The sequence below is a fragment of the Oncorhynchus mykiss genome, chromosome 13 (genome assembly GCF_013265735.2).
Source record: "Oncorhynchus mykiss isolate Arlee chromosome 13, USDA_OmykA_1.1, whole genome shotgun sequence".
Taxonomy (NCBI): Eukaryota; Metazoa; Chordata; class Actinopteri; order Salmoniformes; family Salmonidae; genus Oncorhynchus; species Oncorhynchus mykiss.
In genome coordinates, this window is record NC_048577.1 from 12591796 (window position 1) to 12610664 (window position 18869).

General features: G+C 40.8%; 1 protein-coding gene across 1 annotated transcript; it reads left to right on the forward strand.

Moving 5' to 3' along the window:
• The first annotated feature begins 4883 nt into the window (after window positions 1–4883).
• LOC110485631 (cysteine protease ATG4D) lies at window positions 4884–12703 on the forward strand. Its single transcript, XM_036940236.1, has 11 exons — window positions 4884–5314; window positions 6875–7184; window positions 7521–7604; window positions 7756–7929; window positions 8374–8737; window positions 9244–9308; window positions 9466–9623; window positions 9741–9819; window positions 9920–9996; window positions 10129–10248; window positions 12482–12703. Exons 2-11 carry the CDS (start codon window positions 6923–6925, stop codon window positions 12680–12682), a joined length of 1584 nt encoding a protein of 527 aa, XP_036796131.1. The 5' UTR covers window positions 4884–5314; window positions 6875–6922; the 3' UTR covers window positions 12683–12703.
• Window positions 12704–18869: the final 6166 nt, after the last annotated feature.

The window sequence follows — 18869 nt, forward strand, 5'->3', positions numbered from 1 at the left end:
ACTGTATGTGTGTTATGATAATACACTGTGCATTATTTCAATGGTGAAATTATGATGATCTCTCTCTCTCTCTCTCTCTCTCTCTCTCTCTCTCTCTCTCTCTCTCTCTCTCATGTATCTTCTCTATCAAACATGTAACACCCATAATCTTTATGCGAATGATTGGCAAATGTTTGTTAGTGGGTGAAGAATATCAGATGTTGGAATTAGTCTGGTAGAATATGCAAGCTTTTATGTACTACATTACTTGGCTACTTTTCAGACGACTTTCTGACTGCAGCCTATAACTTGGATCATACCGCCCCCTTATGGTGTGTGTATATATACAGTACCAATCAAATGTTTGGACACACCTACACGTTCCAGGGTTTTTCTTTATTTTTACTATTTACTACATTGTAGAATAATAGTGAAGACATCAAAACGATGAAATAACACATATGGAATCATGTAGTAGCCAAAAAAGTGTTAAATAAGTCCAAATATATTTTATATTTGAGATTCTTCAAAGTAACCACCTTGATGACAGCTTTGCACTCTCTTGGTATTCTCTCAACCAGCATCATGAGGTAGTCACCTGGAATGCATATGAATTAAGAGGTGTGCCTTGTTAAAAGTTAATTTGTGGAATTTCTTTCCTTCTTAATGCGTTTGAGCCAATCAGTTGTGTTGTGACAAGGTAGGGGTGGTATACAGAAGGTAAAATACCACTTACATATTATGGCAAGAACAGATCAAATAAGCAAAGAGAAATGACAGTCCAACATTACTTTAAGACATGAAGGTCAGTCAATCCTAAAAATGTCAAGAACTTTGACAGTTTCTTCAAGTGCAGTCGCAAAAAACATCAAGCGCTATGATAAAACTGGCTCTCGTGAGGACTGCCATAGGAAAGGAAGACCCAGAGTTACCTCTGCTGCAGAGAATAAGTTCATTAGAGTTAACTGCACCTCAGAAATTGCTTCTCAACATCAACTGTTCAGAGGAGACTCTGTGAATCAGGCCTTCATGGTCGAATTCCTGCAAAGAAACCACTACCAAAATACATCAATAAGAAGAAGAGACTTGCTTGGGCTAGGCAACACGGGCAGTGGACATTAGACCGGTGGAAATATGTCCATTGGTGTGATGAGTCCAAATTTGGGATTTTTTGGTTCCAACCACCGTGTCTTTGTGAGATGCAGAGTAGGCGAATGGAGGATCAACGCATGTGTGGTTCCCACCATGGAGGAGGAGGTGTGATGGTGTGGGGGTGCTTTGCTGGTGACACTGTCAATGATTTCTTTAGAATTCAAGGCACATGTAACCAGCATGGCTACCACAGCATTTTGTAGCGATACGCCATCTAATCTGGTTTGCACTTAGTGGGATTATCATTTGTTTTTCAACAGAACAATGACCCAACACACCTACAGGCTGTATAAGGGCTATTTGACCTGGCCTCCACAATCACCCTACCTCAACCTGGCCTCCACAATCACCCTACCACAATCACCCTACCTCAACCCAATTAAGATGGTTTGAAATAAGTTGGACCGCAGAGTAAAGGAAAATCAGCCAACAAGTGCTCAGCATATGTGGGAACTCCTTCAAGACTGTTGGAAAAGCATTCCAGGTGAAGCTGGTTGAGAGAATCAAGGCAAAGGGTGGCTACTTTGAAGAATCTTAAATATAAAATATATTTTGATTTGTTTAATACTTTTTTGGTTACTACATGATTCCATATGTGTTATTTCATAGTTTTGATGTCTTCACTATTATTCTACAGTGTAGAAAATAGTAAAAGAAAGAAAATCCCTGGAATGAGTAGATGTGTCCAAACTTTTCACTGGTACTGTATATATATAAAACATTGTTCCATATCATAATCATAATGCCATGTAATTTAACATAGTTTATTCAAAATAAATATCTCATTTTATACTATTATGGAGTTTATTATGGAGTATTATCATCATATCTGAGAGCTACATATTGTTGTAATGACAGGTCAAGGTACTTAATATAGCAAGATATATTTTAGGGATGCTGTTGTAATGAAGAGGCCTAGGGCTGTGGCCTATTCAGACTTGAGATAAGAACACTTAAGTTGGACTTAAGTCAAGACATGTGGACTTAAATCGAGGTTTTATTGACTTAAATCCATGTTAACTACTTATCTCAAGTCTAAATTTGGCCCCTACTGAATATACAGTTGTCTCTTGTTTTGGTAGATAACTGGAATGTTTGCAGTAGTTTACAATATATTAGTATTGTTATATGAATCATTCCACTTGTTGTTATTCTCTAACTGTTCAGAGATGGGTGGCTCTTTAGCGTTATTCTGTGACTGTTAGTTCTACCTTCAAATATAAAGGGAACCAGATAACATTTTGTCATATTTCCCATGTTATCAACCTGATCACTAAGGTGGTGTTTATTGTATTATAATCATTGAAACATCATAAGTTAGTCAAAACTGGTCTGTGAAGAGAAAATACATGCACATTTTGAATAATAAACTCTCTCATTATTTGTATGTGAGGGTTTTTGCAGGCATATTTTACTCTAAACTTTGCATGGAGGAATTCCGTGGTATATAGAGATCTGTTTTATATGTTAACGATGGCAGACAATGCACATCCTAATCATGATTATGATGAATTGTTTGAAATGCACTTTATATTTTCAAGCGTTTTTTTCTTCATTTCTAAATGTTTGTTTTGGTCTGTATTGCTACAGTTATGTATTATCTGGGCGAAAATAAAATCTAAACTGTACTTAAACAAATATACAATTATATTTATTCACAATGGCCACCAACGATTAATATGTCTCATTCACCTCATTTGAAAATGTTATGTAGATAAAGGGCAAGTATGATGACATTATACCTTTCTCTTGTTGTTTGTCATTTCGGTGTTTCTTATTTACATTAAACATGTTGGTCCGTTACCTAGCAGATGCTCTTATCAAGAGTTACTTACAGTCAGTATAGTCAACTAAGGTAGATACAGCAATCACATATCACAGTCATTGCGGGTATTTCTTCAATAAACCAGATATCAGCAAAATCAGTGCTAGTAAGAAAGGACAAATGGGAGCGTTAGTGCCAGAAAGACAAGTACAACAGTCTAATACTAGACACGTGAAGGGAAGAATGTGTAATACAATTCAGAGAATTTATCCAAACTTGAACTTCTGCCACCATAATTTTCTTGTGCATACGGATAATAAATACAGGCGTGGAGCTCATAACGTCAGCCTATGATCTGCACAACCTGGCTCCAGATGGCCAATGTTCAACAGCAAAAGGATACATAAACATATTTATATTCTACAACCTTTATTTTCCACATAACATCTTGTGTGAATTTATTAAAATTACTTAAGTCTAGTGTAACCTAATGTGCATTCATAACTACATTATGTCCATCCATAAAAATATATATAATTATATGCAGATCAACTAGGCTAAATGTAGTAAACTAGACAACAGAGACCTTTGGTATTAGTAGTAGTGGTTAATCATAATAAAATGCATGAACCAATTTCATTCACAATTTTACCGGTACTTATCTGTAGCCAACACCCCATGGACGTCAGATGCTTTACATAATGTCAGTGTAAAATATTACCCTATGAAACACGCACTATGCCTTTTAAAAAATATATATATATATTTTGATATAATAAATCATTCATTTTTATTACAAATTATACAGTACATCGAGAAACAGTAAACACAGAATTGTTGTATTACATAACAGATGACAGAAAAAGTGTCTACATTTGTCTCACTGCCCCCACTCTCTGATCATCGGTACTCTCTCTGATCACACTGATCGATCTTTTATCTCTCCAGATTAGACGAAAAACAGAATATCCACAGAGGGCATTCCCAGGCTACAATATGTATCACTATATCTATGTTATATATTTCTATGTCTCAATATATCTACTGTATGTCTGTCTATGTGTCACTGATGTGTCTGTCTGTATCGAACACTGGTGCTTAGCTAGAGGGGTCCAGTCTTATACATGTAGCTCTCCTGTCATGCTATGGCACAATGTTCTTCAATATCAGAAAGTTCCCAGTTGCAACAGAATACCAGTAAAATGGCAATTTCCCCTGGCAAATCCAGGATTGCGAAATAAAAACAATACTTTTTTGGTTTATCTATGTTTTGTGCACGCGTATTAGAAAAATATTGACAAAAAAGAACAATTCAATATTAAAGTCAGGCAAGATCTCACATTACACACACCACTGTGCACATACACATCTAAATAAATCATATAAATCAAATAAAGGAGATGAGAGATTGCAATTTCTTTATACATCAACAATAATATTTGAATGTACAAATACTTTTTTTTATAACTAAAGGGAATTCAAAAGACCTACAAAGTCATATGTAAAGGCTTAAAATCTGGGGACATAAAAAAAGTAATTTATGAATATAGAATTTACTCATAAGTATCATAACATTAACAATGAATTATTGGAATTTTTTTGAAAGTATTTTTTGCTCAGGGTAAAGTTATATAGAGACTTAGCTAGTTGAGAAATATACAACAAGATCATCCCAGAGTTCTACAATTATGACTGAACGATATTTAAACAGCAGGCTTTTGGTAGTTTGCACGATTAGTCACATGACATGCTCAGGGGTGCATGACAAGGATATGCAGTACAGGTTAATCTTAATAAAATGCATGATCTCATTTCATTCACACAGTTACACTAGGTCTTTACACCCCATAGACGCCAGCTTATTTACATAATATGACAAACGTCAATCTGTAAAATATTAGCCAATAAAACGCGCGCTATGATTTATTGTTAGGATATAAATCAATATATTTGCTCGTTTCAGTAGGTTGACCAATCACGTTGTTAGTACAGCCTATCAGGAAGTATCAAGAGCCCTCCTTATTGTATGTCGTCAACCCGCTGATCCTGCAAGCTAACTAGCTAGCACGCGAAGTAAATCGCTGGGTGAACTATAATTCGACTGAGTTTAACGTTACTCGTTGGCTGAAGAAAATGTCATTTTAATCGCTGACATTGGCTGTGGTTGTCCTGGAGTCGTCAAGAAAGGCGAGACATTAATGCGTTAGCCTGTTTTCTACAAAGTTGCTAACCAGATCCGTTGACAGCTAGCTAGCTACTGTAGCTTGGCAGCTAACTGTCTGTATTGAGTTACCACAGCAAAGCTACGTAGTACGTGGTCTCAACCCTGCACTTCCGAGCCGTCGCCGTCCTATCAAGCAATTTTACGATTTTACTTGGTTAAAGACCTCTCATGTCAATGACACTCTTCACAAAGTGGTAAGGTTATGATCTTGGCTATGTTGTGTTGGATGATGTTTATCTAGTAACTAGCTAGGTAAATTAGTAGTTAAGCCAATATCATCTAATTAAGCCAGACTGTAGCCCCTTAATAGGTGTAACTAACTAGCTGTCATGTTAGAGCTAGTGATTTTTAAGAAACGTGACAGCTTGGTTACTTCTTTAAATAACAGGATGGTTATCATAGCTAATAGGTAGGCTACGGTGTAGAAAAGGCTAGTTAGCTACATCTTTTGACCATCCGCTACCAAGGCTTCTCACTGTCACCCCCAGCTGTTTGTTGTCACACACCAATCACATGATGGCTATTCTATCGTGTTTTCCCAGAAAGGACAGAAATTCCTCATTAGGTTAAATAAACTATTTCCAGTTTCAGTACAGAGTAGGAAGTGAAGTCACTTGTTCTACATTCCAGTGTTACCATGTCTGTTAACATCTGTTCTCTTGTCACTCAGGCACATCATCCTGTGATGACTCTAAACTTAGTGATACCCACATCTTTTTTTCAACTATACTGAACAAAAATATAAAACGCAACAGTCCTATGTTTCATGAGATGAAATAAAAGATCCCAGACATTTTCCATATGCGCTAAAAGCTTATTTTTCTCAAATTTGGTATACAAATTTGTTTACATCCCTGTTAGTGACAATTTCTCTTTTGCCAAGATAATCCATCCTCCTGACAGATATCAAGAAGCTGATTAAATGGCATACAAAGCCACAGGTGCACCTTGTGCTGGGGACAATAAAAGGCCACTCTAAAATGTGCAGATTTGTGTCACAACACAATGCCACAGATTTCTCAAGTTGAGGGAGTGTGCAATTGGCATGCTGACTGCAGGAATGTCCACAACAGATGTTTCCAAATAATTTAATGTTCATTTCTCTACCATAAACCGCCTCAAGTCGTTTTAGAAAATTTGGCAGTACATCCAACCAACCTTACAACCGCAGGCCACGTGTAACTAAGCCAGCCCAGCATGTCTGTATTCCCAGTCATGTGAAATCCATAGATTAAGGCATAATTCATTTATTTCAATTTAAGGATTTCCTTCTGTGAACTGTAACTCAGTAAAAATTTTGAAATTGTAGCATTTCGCATTTAATTTTGTTCAGCGCAGGGGAAGGAGGGAGAAGTGGTTTACTTTGAAACTGACTGTGACTAATATTGTTTTTCCCAATAGCATTCACTTGCCTAACCACTGCGACAGCTGCAATGGTCTGCATAATAATAGCAAAGTCGTCAAAAATGTTTAATCCCTGCCACTTTCAGATCCACTTTCTTGTGAATCAGCATGAAATGAGAGAAAGTCGGCCTCAAATCAGTCATTGTTTAGACGTACAACTAGCTTAACCTTTCTCTCTTTCAATGTTAATGTTTAAACTTCATCTTAGTGCTGGACAGACAAAAGGAGAGCGACACATATAGCACTTACTCCATTGCTAATCAAATTACACATGCATGCACTGTCGTAGAAAATCAAGGTTTATCTCTCTTCCCCACCCCTCTCTCTCTCTCATCCCTCTCTTCCGTCAGGTCCCTATTGCTATGAGGATCTGCAGAGCCCTGCTGTAAGCCTGAGCCATGAACTCCGTGTCTCCCAGTGCAGTTCAGTATGTGGGGGGAGTAGGAGTGGTGTGTCAGGATGACACCCTCCAGAGAGAGGAGACCAAGAGGCCTCAGCAGCCACAGCTGGTGGACCCTGGCGGAGGAAGTGGCTTTGGGAAGCGGCAGGGTACTGATGTCGGTGGGGGTGGAACCAGAGATGCCACCACCGCTGGAGAGCCAGACGAGGTGGACAAACTCAAGACCAAGCTGATGTCGGCGTGGAATAATGTCAAATACGGTCAGTCAGTGGGTTCATTTGAACTTTTTTCCATAAGGCGGATAGTTCTATATAGCTGTTTAACTAGCGACAAACATAACTTCCAGTTTTTCTATACAGTCGGTTTAACAATGGCTTTTTATTTTCTTAAGAAATAGCAACAAGGGGGATTTTATAGTCTTTGTACTTTCTGTGTGAATAATCTTTGTTAGGTCTTTTTTTTTTTCTCAACAGAAGTCTCATACAAAGCTATGTGTAATAGCCCTCCCGAAGTCAACTTCCCCCTTCCTCACCCAGTCATCAAGACATAAAGAATCCCCTCTAAAAAGGTCCGTTCTGTTTCTTTTCCCTCTTTAGGCTGGTCAGTCAAGTCGAAGACCACATTCAACAAGAGCTCTCCGGTGACTGTAATGGGCCACTCCTATCTGCTCAATAGTGAAGGTAGCTAACCTCCAACAACCCCACTCCCAACTTCAAAAGACTTCCTGGTAAAATAGATGACTCTCTCTGCTCCATACCCAGTGTGGAAAAACTGGTTGGAAATATGTATTTTAACCAGTTCTGCTCACTGGGTATCTCTCTACCCTTCCAGACGAGGTGGAGCGGTTCAGGCGGGCGTTCGTGTCTCGGCTGTGGCTGACCTACCGTAGGGAGTTCCCCCAGCTGGAGGGCTCCACCTTGACTACAGACTGTGGCTGGGGCTGCATGCTGCGGAGCGGACAGATGCTGCTGGCCCAAGGCCTACTGCTACATCTGCTGCCACGAGGTGAGACAACTCATAGAGTTAGAAAGAGGGCTCTAAATGGGTCGAGATACAAAGATGGGTCCTCTTCCTAACTCTGAGACAACTGCACCAAATCTGGTCCAATCCAATCCCAAATGGACCCCTATGCACATACAATTGTGGAGATCTGATAGGATTTGTTTGGTATAAGCAATATGATCAGTGAAACTTACACCTAGCAGGGTGGAGCTATTAACATATTGCATACACCTGTCAGATCCTCTCAGATCTCCACCAGTGCGTAGGGCGTAGGGGTCCATTTGGGATGGGGCCCCTGTCTCTCTCACTCTTGTTTCTCTTTCTGCCACATCTCTCTTCAACTGTTTCTCTCTCTCTCTTTCCTGGTCTGTCTCCCCTCTCTCTCCTCTGTCTCCTCCATCCACCTCTCCATCGATCACTACTAACTGTCTGTATTGTGTTGTCTAGACTGGTTGTGGCCAGACGCCCAGCAGTTCGCTGATGTAGACTTTGAGGCTTTGAGACCCCACTCCCCGTCCCGTGCTGGTGGCGTACCCATCCCCTCCTTCGGCTACTCCTCCTCCTCGCGGACCCCCACCACGCCCCAGAAGAACTCCATGCCAGGGGGCACGGCTCTCAACCATACCCAGAAGAAGAAGCCCGAGTCGGGCAGGGACAGGCAGGCTGAGCCCCTCCACCGGAGGGTTGTGGCCTGGTTTGGGGATGAGCCCCCGGCCCCGTTTGGGGTGCACCAGCTGGTAGAATTGGGGAAGAGCTCAGGGAAGAAGGCGGGGGACTGGTACGGCCCCTCAGTGGTGGCACACATACTACGGTGAGGAGCCCTCCATGGGGTGTGGTCAAGATAATGATGCTGTCAGAGCATCAGCCATAGAAGTAGAATCTATAGAACATACCTCATTCAAGTCAGTGATGGCATTAGCATGCATTTGATTTCTGTACTTAGATTTTTGATAGATGTCTGTAATGCCATAGTGCATCAGAATGATCTCCAGCAGACATGTTTACTGATGCACCTTTATTGTGTAGATGTTTTGGTTGCTATTATATTTTTTAAGAAGGCTCGGTGGTATGCCTGACTGCATGTTGACGTTTACCAGGGTTGGAGTCAATTACGTTACAATTCCACTCAATTCAGGAAGTAAACTGAAATTCCAATTGTTTTCAATGTTGTTCAATGAGGAGCATTTGGAATTAGAATCAACATTTGGTTTACTTTCTGAATTGAAATGGAATTGAACCAAACCCTGATATTTACTTCATGCCCAGTAGCATCAGTATGTTGTGACATTAAACATGAGCCGTATGTTTGTTTTCCAGAAAAGCAGTTGCCAAGACTTCTGAGGTTCACAACCTGGCTGTATATGTAGCGCAGGATTGTACCGGTGAGTTTGACTTTACACTGTACCTTTCCTACTGGGTGGGTGGTTGGTTGGTTGGTGTTGTTGGTTGGTGTTGTCATTTGTCGAATTCTCCAGATATTGTATGTTTGGTCCACCTAGTGAAACTTAGGCCCATAGTAGCATTGTGTGTTTCTTTCAGTGTACAAAAAGGACGTGGTGCATCTGTGTGACCAGTCGTTGAACCAGAGTATATCAGATCCTGAGCTCAGTGGTCCAGGCTGGAAGTCTGTCATCATACTGGTTCCAGTCCGACTAGGAGGAGACTCTCTCAACCCCTCCTACATCAAGTGTGTCAGGGTGTGTACACGCATGTACACACACACACTTTCATAACCTAACCTTTGTCACAAAGCTTGTTATTTCTCCATGGTTGATGTCGCTCTAACATGAATATGGATTTCTTTGTGTCTGAAGAACATTCTCAGGTTAGAATGCTGTATCGGGATCATCGGCGGCAAACCCAAGCATTCGCTGTTCTTTATCGGCTGCCAAGGTAAGAAATGCACTCTTCTTCCTGGTTCAGTTGCTTCTGATTGGACAGTGGGCTGTCATTTAACCTAACCTCGCCGCCTTCTTATTTCCTGTCCAATCAGACGAGCAGCTGCTGTATCTGGACCCTCACTACTGTCAGGCCGTGGTGGATGTCACTCAAGACAACTTCCCACTGGAGGTTGGTTGGACTTTATATCGCTCTGCTATGACCCAGATAAGCATGTTTTGACTGGATCAAAGTAGGTCATTTCAGATTCAGACGTGTACCTTGTTTGTAATGCTCTTCCTCTCTCGCTCCCCACCTCCCCAGTCGTTCCACTGTAGCTCGCCCAGGAAGATGCCCTTTAGTCGCATGGACCCCAGCTGTACTATAGGCTTCTACGCCAAGAACAAGAAGGACTTTGAGTCTCTGTGTTCTGCCGTCTGTGTGGTGAGCTCAGCCTCTTGTCCTCATTTCAAGTCTCTTCTTACTCATGTATACATTCCTTACTTATGCATCATTTATACATTAGTTATGCATCACATATAGATCATTTATAGATCTTTAATTTATAGATCTCTAACTTTGACGCTGATATGATTTATAGATGCTTGAGTTGAAGCGACGCAACTTAGATGGCTTATTCGTCAGATAGATAGACATGTTGCACATCTCTTACGCATCAGTGATACATCACTTATACATCAGTTACTGGATACAGCACTTCTACATCAGTTACTGGATACATCAGTTACTGGATACATCACTTATACAGCAGTTACTGGATACAGCACTTATACATCTGTTACTGGATACAGCACTTATACATCAGTTACTGGATACAGCACTTATACATCAGTTACTGGATACAGCACTTATACATCAGTTACTGGATACAGCACTTATACATCAGTTACTGGATACAGCACCTATACATCAGTTACTGGATACAGCACCTATACATCAGTTACTGGATACAGCACTTATACATCAGTTACTGGATACAGCACCTATACATCAGTTACTGGATACAGCACTTATACATCTGTTACTGGATACAGCACCTATACATCAGTTACTGGATACAGCACCTATACATCAGTTACTGGATACAGCACCTATACATCAGTTACTGGATACAGCACCTATACATCTGTTACTGGATACAGCACCTATACATCAGTTACTGGATACAGCACTTATACCTCAGTTACTGGATACAGCACTTATACATCTGTTACTGGATACAGCACTTATACATCAGCTACTGGATACATCACTTATACATCTGTTACTGGATACAGCACTTATACATCTGTTACTGGATACATCACTTATACATCAGTTACTGGATACAGCACTTATACATCAGCTACTGGATACAGCACTTATACCTCAGTTACTGGATACAGCACTTATACATCTGTTACTGGATACAGCACTTATACATCTGTTACTGGATACATCACTTATACATCAGTTACTGGATACAGCACTTATACATCAGCTACTGGATACAGCACTTATACCTCAGTTACTGGATACAGCACTTATACATCAGTTACTGGATACAGCACTTATACAGCAGTTACTGGATACAGCACCTATACATCAGTTACTGGATACAGCACTTATACATCTGTTACTGGATACAGCACTTATACATCTGTTACTGTATACATCACTTATACATCTGTTACTGTATACATCACTTATACAGAACCATTCAAAAGTTTTGACACCTACTCATTCCATGTCTTTTCTTTATTGTGACTATTTTCTACGTTGTAGGACAGTAGTGAAGACATCAAAACTATGAAAGAACACGTATGGAATCATTTAGCAACCAAAAAAGTGTTAAACAAATCCAAATATATTTCAGATTGTTCAAAGTAGTCACCCTTTGCCTTGATGACAGCTTTGCACACTCTTGGCATTCTCTCAACCAGCTTCATGAGGTAGTCACCTGGAATGCATTTCAATTAACAGGTGTGCCTCTTTCCTCAATGCGTTTGAGCCAATCAGTTGTGTTGTGGCAAGGTAGGGGTGATATACAGAAGATAGCCCTATTTGGTAAAAGACCAAGTCCATATTATGTCAAGAACAGCTCAAAGAAGCAAAGACAAATGACAGTCCATCTACTTTAAGACATGAAGGTGAGTCAATCTGGAAAATGTCAAGATCATTGACAGTTTCTTAAAGTTCAGTCGCAAAAACCATCCAGCGCTATGATGAAACTGGCTCTCATGAGGACCGCCACAGGAAAGGAAGACCCAGAGTTACCTCTGCTGCAGAGGATAAGTTCATTAGAGTTACCAGCCTCAGAAATTGCAGCCCAAATAAATGCTTCACAGAGTTCAAGTAACAGACACATCTCAACATCAACTGTTCAGAGGAGGCTGTGTGAATCAGGCCTTCATGGTTGAATTGCTGCAAAGAAACCACTACTAAAGGACACCAATAAGAAGATGAGACTTGCTTGGGCAATGTAGAAAATAGCAAAAATAATGAAAAATCATGGAATGAGTAGGTGTGTCCAAACTTTTGACTGATTACACCAACTGTATACATCAGTTGCACTAACTGTTACTGTATACATCACTTACATAAAGCTCTTATCTTATTCTGGGTGACTTTAATAAGTGACCAATTCAACACTTTCATATTCCCCCCCCCACCCCAGGCCCTATCGTCGCCCGAAGAGAAGTACCCCATCTTTACCTTCGTGGAGGGCCAGGCCCAGGACTATGGACTGGTGGGCCACAGCTCCTCCTATCCTCACTATGACACCTCCCCCACCCCTGGCCCCGCCCACATGCTGCCCCAAGGCAAGCTCAGCAGGAGCAACAACATAGGCAGCTCTGACGACTTTGTCTTCTTGTGAGTGCTGGTTTGTGTTCCTGAGGAACGAAATGTAAGCAAACAGGGAAAGACTGACTTAGAATTTTGGGATGGATTCCATTTCCCTGTTTTTATAGAGCTCAAAGTGGATATATGCTTTCTGGCATTTGTGTCCATCATATTCGAGGCGAGGCTTCAACTGAATCTCACTGTCGGCCTTGTCTCTGTCTGGGCAGAAACAGGTCTTAGAAACTAACGCTAGGCATTACTAAATTGGATTGTTGCCCCATCCCAAATGGACCCTAAGCCATATACACTTATGGAGATCTGAGAGGATCTAACAGGTGTTAGTAATATAAACTAGGCTAGGTGTAAGCTTCACCATATTGCTTATTTATACCAATCAATTCCGCTCAGATCTCCAAGGCCGTAGGGATTTGGGATGGGGCCTCTGACTTCATTTTGGGAACAATAACAACTGGAAACACGGCGCCTGTTTGATACATACTACATGACAGGGGTCACTAGTAGTGGAAGACAAGGTACTCAGCCTTCTTCTCTATGACTTGTATTATAATACTGCTGTACAATTTTTACATTAATTTCTGTTTTGTAAGATTTATTAAGTGTGTGTGTGTGTGTGAAATGATTTGTGTGTGAACTGAAGCTGTTGGTGTGTTGATTTGCTGTTACGTTCACATTCCTCTACTGTACTCTCTTATATTCCCTATGCCATCTTAATTCAGTGTCATGGCTATAGTACTATATTCATACTACATGGCTATATGAATTTCATTGCAGCATTCCAACCCTCTCTTTAGTTGTGCTGTCCTTTGACACACCATTCAGGCAACAGTAAATGACCTGAGCCGGGCTCCCTACCTAACCTCGCTCAGTGTTTTCCAGACCTGGGTTCAAATAGTATTTGCTTTTTTTTTCCTTCCAAAAGGCACTTACTTTTGGGACTATTCTTTTTGCCCAAGCAAGCTCAGAAAACACCAAGCAAGCTCAGAAAACCAATACTAATTGAACCCCAGGTCTGCTACACTCTCACACTATTTCATCAGCTCTCTCTTGTCAATTAGTCTACCAGTATCAACTTGCAACACACTAACAGGAATCCACTGTTACAACAATAGCCCCTTTTGTGTAATGTGTTACCCTAGCGCCTATCTAGATGATGGGAAATGATCCATTTACCAAGAGGCTATGTCCAAAATGACACCCTATTCCCTACATCGTGCACTACATAGAGAATAGGATGCCTTTTTGGATGAAGACAGTTTTTGGTTGTAGTGAGACTTGTTGAATGAGTGATTCTGAACTCCATTCCTTTTAGGGTCCTCATAATGTTTTTAACAAGGTGGTGCTGCTGAGTACTGGCAGGGGGATGACTCACTTTGGACTCAGATTTTTTTGCATTTTTGAACACGTGTAACTTCAATTTATTATGGTAGAGTTAAAAGCCTTGAACTTTGGAGACCTGCTTATTAATATCTAAGCCAGGGCTGTTCAATTCTGGTCCTGGAGGGCCAAAACAATTCTGTTTTCTTTGTTTCTACCTGGTAGTTAATTGCACTCACCTGGTGTCTCAGCCAGGTCTCTCCTTATTAGAAGGAGAGGATGAAAACCAGGACCGACATTGAACAGCCCTGATCTAAGCATTAAACCCCCCAAGCTCCCTCAACCCCAAAATGAAATAGTCTGGGAAGTGGTTAAAACACTGTTGATTGGATGCTTGATCTCACATTTTAATTAGGCTTCTGACCTGTGTGCAACAGGTATCCTCTAAGGGGCTAATCTTGACTTTCACTTAACCTGAATGTTCACTGATCATTCATTGAAGTCAATGGGAGAATAAGTGAGAATGTGAGGTTAGCGAGTTAGGATTCACCCCAGTAATCTGTGTATTTCATTCTTGTCCATGTGTATATTATCTCATAAAGGTGACATTTATTTTCTAAATAAAGTGAAGAATTGGCATATGTAGAAGTCTTAAATGTGCTAATGACCACCCTAATAAGGGACTGCATTCATGTGGACAACATGACTTTGTAATACTGTTGTATAGAATGTTATTAAAGGTAACTTTTTTTGTATTTATTGTCTGAATATAAGAATCATTGAACTCTTGGCCTACATGTGTATGTTGTTTTTGTGCCAGCCAGGATTCTGGCGAGTAACAACCTCCTTATCCAAGTATCTATTGTCCCACATAGTGGTTTTTATACAGGATAAAGATTGTGACTATCTCCTACAGAGCCTTGAGAAAGTATTCACACCCCTTGACTTTTTCCATATTTTGTTGTAACAAATTGGGATTCAAATTAATTAACTTTTTGTGGAGGGAAAAATTCTAACACTTAAAAAAAAAAAATATATATATATATATAGGGGAGAACAAGTATTTGATACACTGCCGATTTTGCAGGTTTTCCTACTTACAAAGCATGTAGAGGTCTGTAATTTAGCATAGGTACACTTCAACTGTGAGAGACAGAATCTAAAACAAAAATCCAGAAAATCACATTGTATGATTTTTAAGTATTTAATTTGCATTTTATTGCATGACATAAGTATTTGATCACCTACCAACCAGTAAGAATTCCGGCTCTCACAGACCTGTTAGTTTTTCTTTAAGAAGCCCTCCTGTTCTCCACTCGTTACCTGTATTAACTGCACCTGTTTGAACTTGTTACCTGTATAAAAGACACCTGTCCACACACTCAATCAAACAGACTCCAACCTCTCCACAATGGCCAAGACCAGAGAGCTGTGTAAGGACATCAGGGTTAAAATTGTAGACCTGCACAAGGCTGGGATGGGCTACAGGACAATAGGCAAGCAGCTTGGTGAGAAGGCAACAACTGTTGGCGCAATTATTAGAAAATGGAAGAAGTTCAAGATATACGGTCAATCACCCTCGGTTTGGGGCTCCATGCAAGATCTCACCTCGTGGGGCATCAATGATCATGAGGAAGGTGAGGGATCAGCCCAGAACTACACGACAGGACCTCATCAATGACCTGAAGAGAGCTGGGACCACAGTCTCAAAGAAAACCATTAGTAACACACTACGCCGTCATGGATTAAAATCCTGCAGCGCACGCAAGGTCCCCCTGCTCAAGCCAGCGTATGTCCAGGCCTGCCAGAAGTTTGCCAATGACCATCTGGATGATCCAGAGGAGGAGTGGGAGAAGGTCATGTGGTCTGATGAGACAAAAATAGAGCTTTTTGGTCTAAACTCCACTCGCCGTGTTTGGAGGAAGAAGAAGGATGAGTACAACCCCAAGAACACCATCCCAACCGTGAAGCATGGAGGTGGAAACATAATTCTTTGGGGATGCTTTTCTGCAAAGGGGACAGGACGACTGCACCGTATTGAGGGGAGGATGGATGGGGCCTTGTATTGCGAGATCTTGGCCAACAACCTCCTTCCCTCAGTAAGAGCATTGAAGATGGGTCGTAGCTGGGTCTTCCAGCATGACAACGACCCAAAACGCACAGCCAGGGCAACTGAGTGGCTCCGTAAGAAGCATCTCAAGGTCCTGGAGTGGCCTAGCCAGTCTCCAGAGCTGGCCCCAATAGAAAATCTTTGGAGGGAGCTGAAAGTCCGTATTGCCCAGCGACAGCCCCAAAACCTGAAGGATCTGGAGAAGGTCTGTATGGAGGAGTGGGCCAAAATCCCTGCTGCAGTGTGTGCAATCCTGATCAAGAACTACAGGAAACATATGATCTCTGTAATTGCAAACAAAGGTTTCTGTACCAAATATTAAGTTCTGCTTTTCTGATGTATCAAATACTTATGTCATGCAATAAAATGCAAATTCATTATTTAAAAATCATTCAATAGGATTTTCTGGATTTTTGTTTTAGATTCCGTCTCTCACAGTTGAAGTGTACTTATGATAAATTACAGACCTCTACATGCTTTGTAAGTAGGAAACACTGCCGATTTGGCAGGTTATCAAATACTTATTCTCCCCACTGTGTGTGTGTGTGTGTATATATATATATATATACACACCAGTGTATTCTAAAAGTATTCATTCCACTTGACTTTTTCAGAATTTTGTCACATTACAGCCTTGTCCTAAAATTGATTAAATTGTTTTTCCCCTTATCTATCTACACACAATGCCTCAATGACAAAGCAAAAACAGGTTTAGAAATGTATTAAAAATAAACTGAAATATCACATTTGCATATGTATTCAGACCCTTTACTCAGTACTTTGTTGAAGCAGCAATTACAGCCTCAAGTCTTCTTGGGTATGACACTACAAGCTTGGCACACCTGTATTTGGGGAGTTTCCCCCATTCTTCTCTGCAGATCTTCTCAAGCTCTCAGGTTGGATGGGGAGCTTCGCTGCACAGCTATTATCAGGTCTCTCCAGAGATGTTCGATCTGGTTCAAGTCTGGGCTCTGGCTGGGCCACTCAAGGACATTCAGAGACTTGCCCTGAAGCCACTCCTGCGTAGTCTTGGCTGTGTGCTTAGGGTCGTTATCCTGTTCCTTCGCCCCAGTCTGAGGTCCTGAGTGCTCTGGACCAGGTTTTTATCAAGGATCTCTCTGTGATGTGTTGTGTTGGATTTGCCCCAAACATAATGCTTTGTATTCGGGACATAAAGTTAATTTCTTTGCCACATTTTTTGCTGTTTTACTTTAGTGCCTTATTGCAAACAGGATGCATGTTTTAGACTGTTTTTATTCTGTACAAGCTTCCTTCTTTCCACTCTGTCATTTAGGTTACATTTGTGGAGTAACTACAATGTTGTTGATCCATCCTCTGTGTTCTCCTATCACAGCCATTAAACTGTTTTAAAGTCACCATTGGCGTCATGAGCAGTTTCCTGAGCGGTTTCCTTCCTTTCCGGCAACTGAGTTAGGAAGGACGCCTGTATATTTGTAGTGTATTGATACACCATCCAAAGTGTAATTTATAACATCACCATGCTCAAAGGGTTGTTCAATGTCTGCTTTTTTATCATTGTTTTACCCATCTACCAATAGGTGCCCTTCTTTGCATTGGAAAACCTCCCTGGTCTTTGTATTTATAAAGGATCCCGTCAGCAGCTACTCTTCCTGGGGTCCAGCAACGTTAAGGCAGTTATATACTATTTAAAATATTACATGACATTCCATAACCCTTTACACAATACATTGTGTTTGTGGTTGAATCTGTGTTGTGAAGGCACTGTATGCCCCTACATGGATGGTGGTATTTGGTTTAGATAGAACATCTGTAACATGGCTTCAAATCAAATAGTATCCTTGGATCTGATGTTGATCTAAATTCAGTCTGGAAATAAGAGTCACTGCTCAGTCTGTGCGAATGATTCATCTTTGCATTGTTTTTTTTATCGAAATATCAATCATGAAATAACATATGACTTGGAAATCTAGACAAGACAAATAACTAAAATACAATGTACAGTGTGTATCCTAGCCTACGGTCAGTTTGTAACAATACACAATAGGCTACCTTGGCTCTGTTGCTGCACAGGGACGCATGCGCAATTCTCGGCGGCCGTGACTCTACAGTCGGTCCTCACTGCAACCGTGAGGGAGGGGGCGCTCGAGCCACGTCGTTGAATCAAATAACCGCTTCAAGCGCAGCTCCACTGTTTACGAAAGAGCAAGGGTGAGAACATTAATTACGACAGTCGCGACGTGTCTAATAGAACCAAATTCAGGACAACGGGACACCGGCGAGCCTTGAATTTATCCCGGGTAAGTCCGACTGTGGCACAATCACAGACAGTCCGCCATTCCCCCTTCATCGAGACTCCCATTTAATGTTCTATAGGCAAGGGATAATATAATGTTCATGTCTCCCCCTTTTTAAGTTGAGTCGATAGACCGACGTGTATAAACAGCGGTGTAATTGCTATGCAACGAGAGGCTGTGCGCAACGAGTGCTTTGATGCAGCGCAGGGTGTGAGTGCATCAAACTGCCAGACAGAAAGGATGGATAACTAGTGAAATCATATTTTTCTATGAAGCAATCGCGACTTAGTAGCGATAGACGGATAATCGATAGGTTATTGGCTTTATATATTTCTTCAATAACCTCCGGCATGTCATCATTCCAAACATTCATTTTATTATGGCCATACCATTTAGCTATCATGGGTGGGTCCTATTAAAACGCTTATTACATAGTAATTTATTTATAGACATGACAAACTACACACATTTTAAAAGATTAGGCCCAATGAGATTTCAGT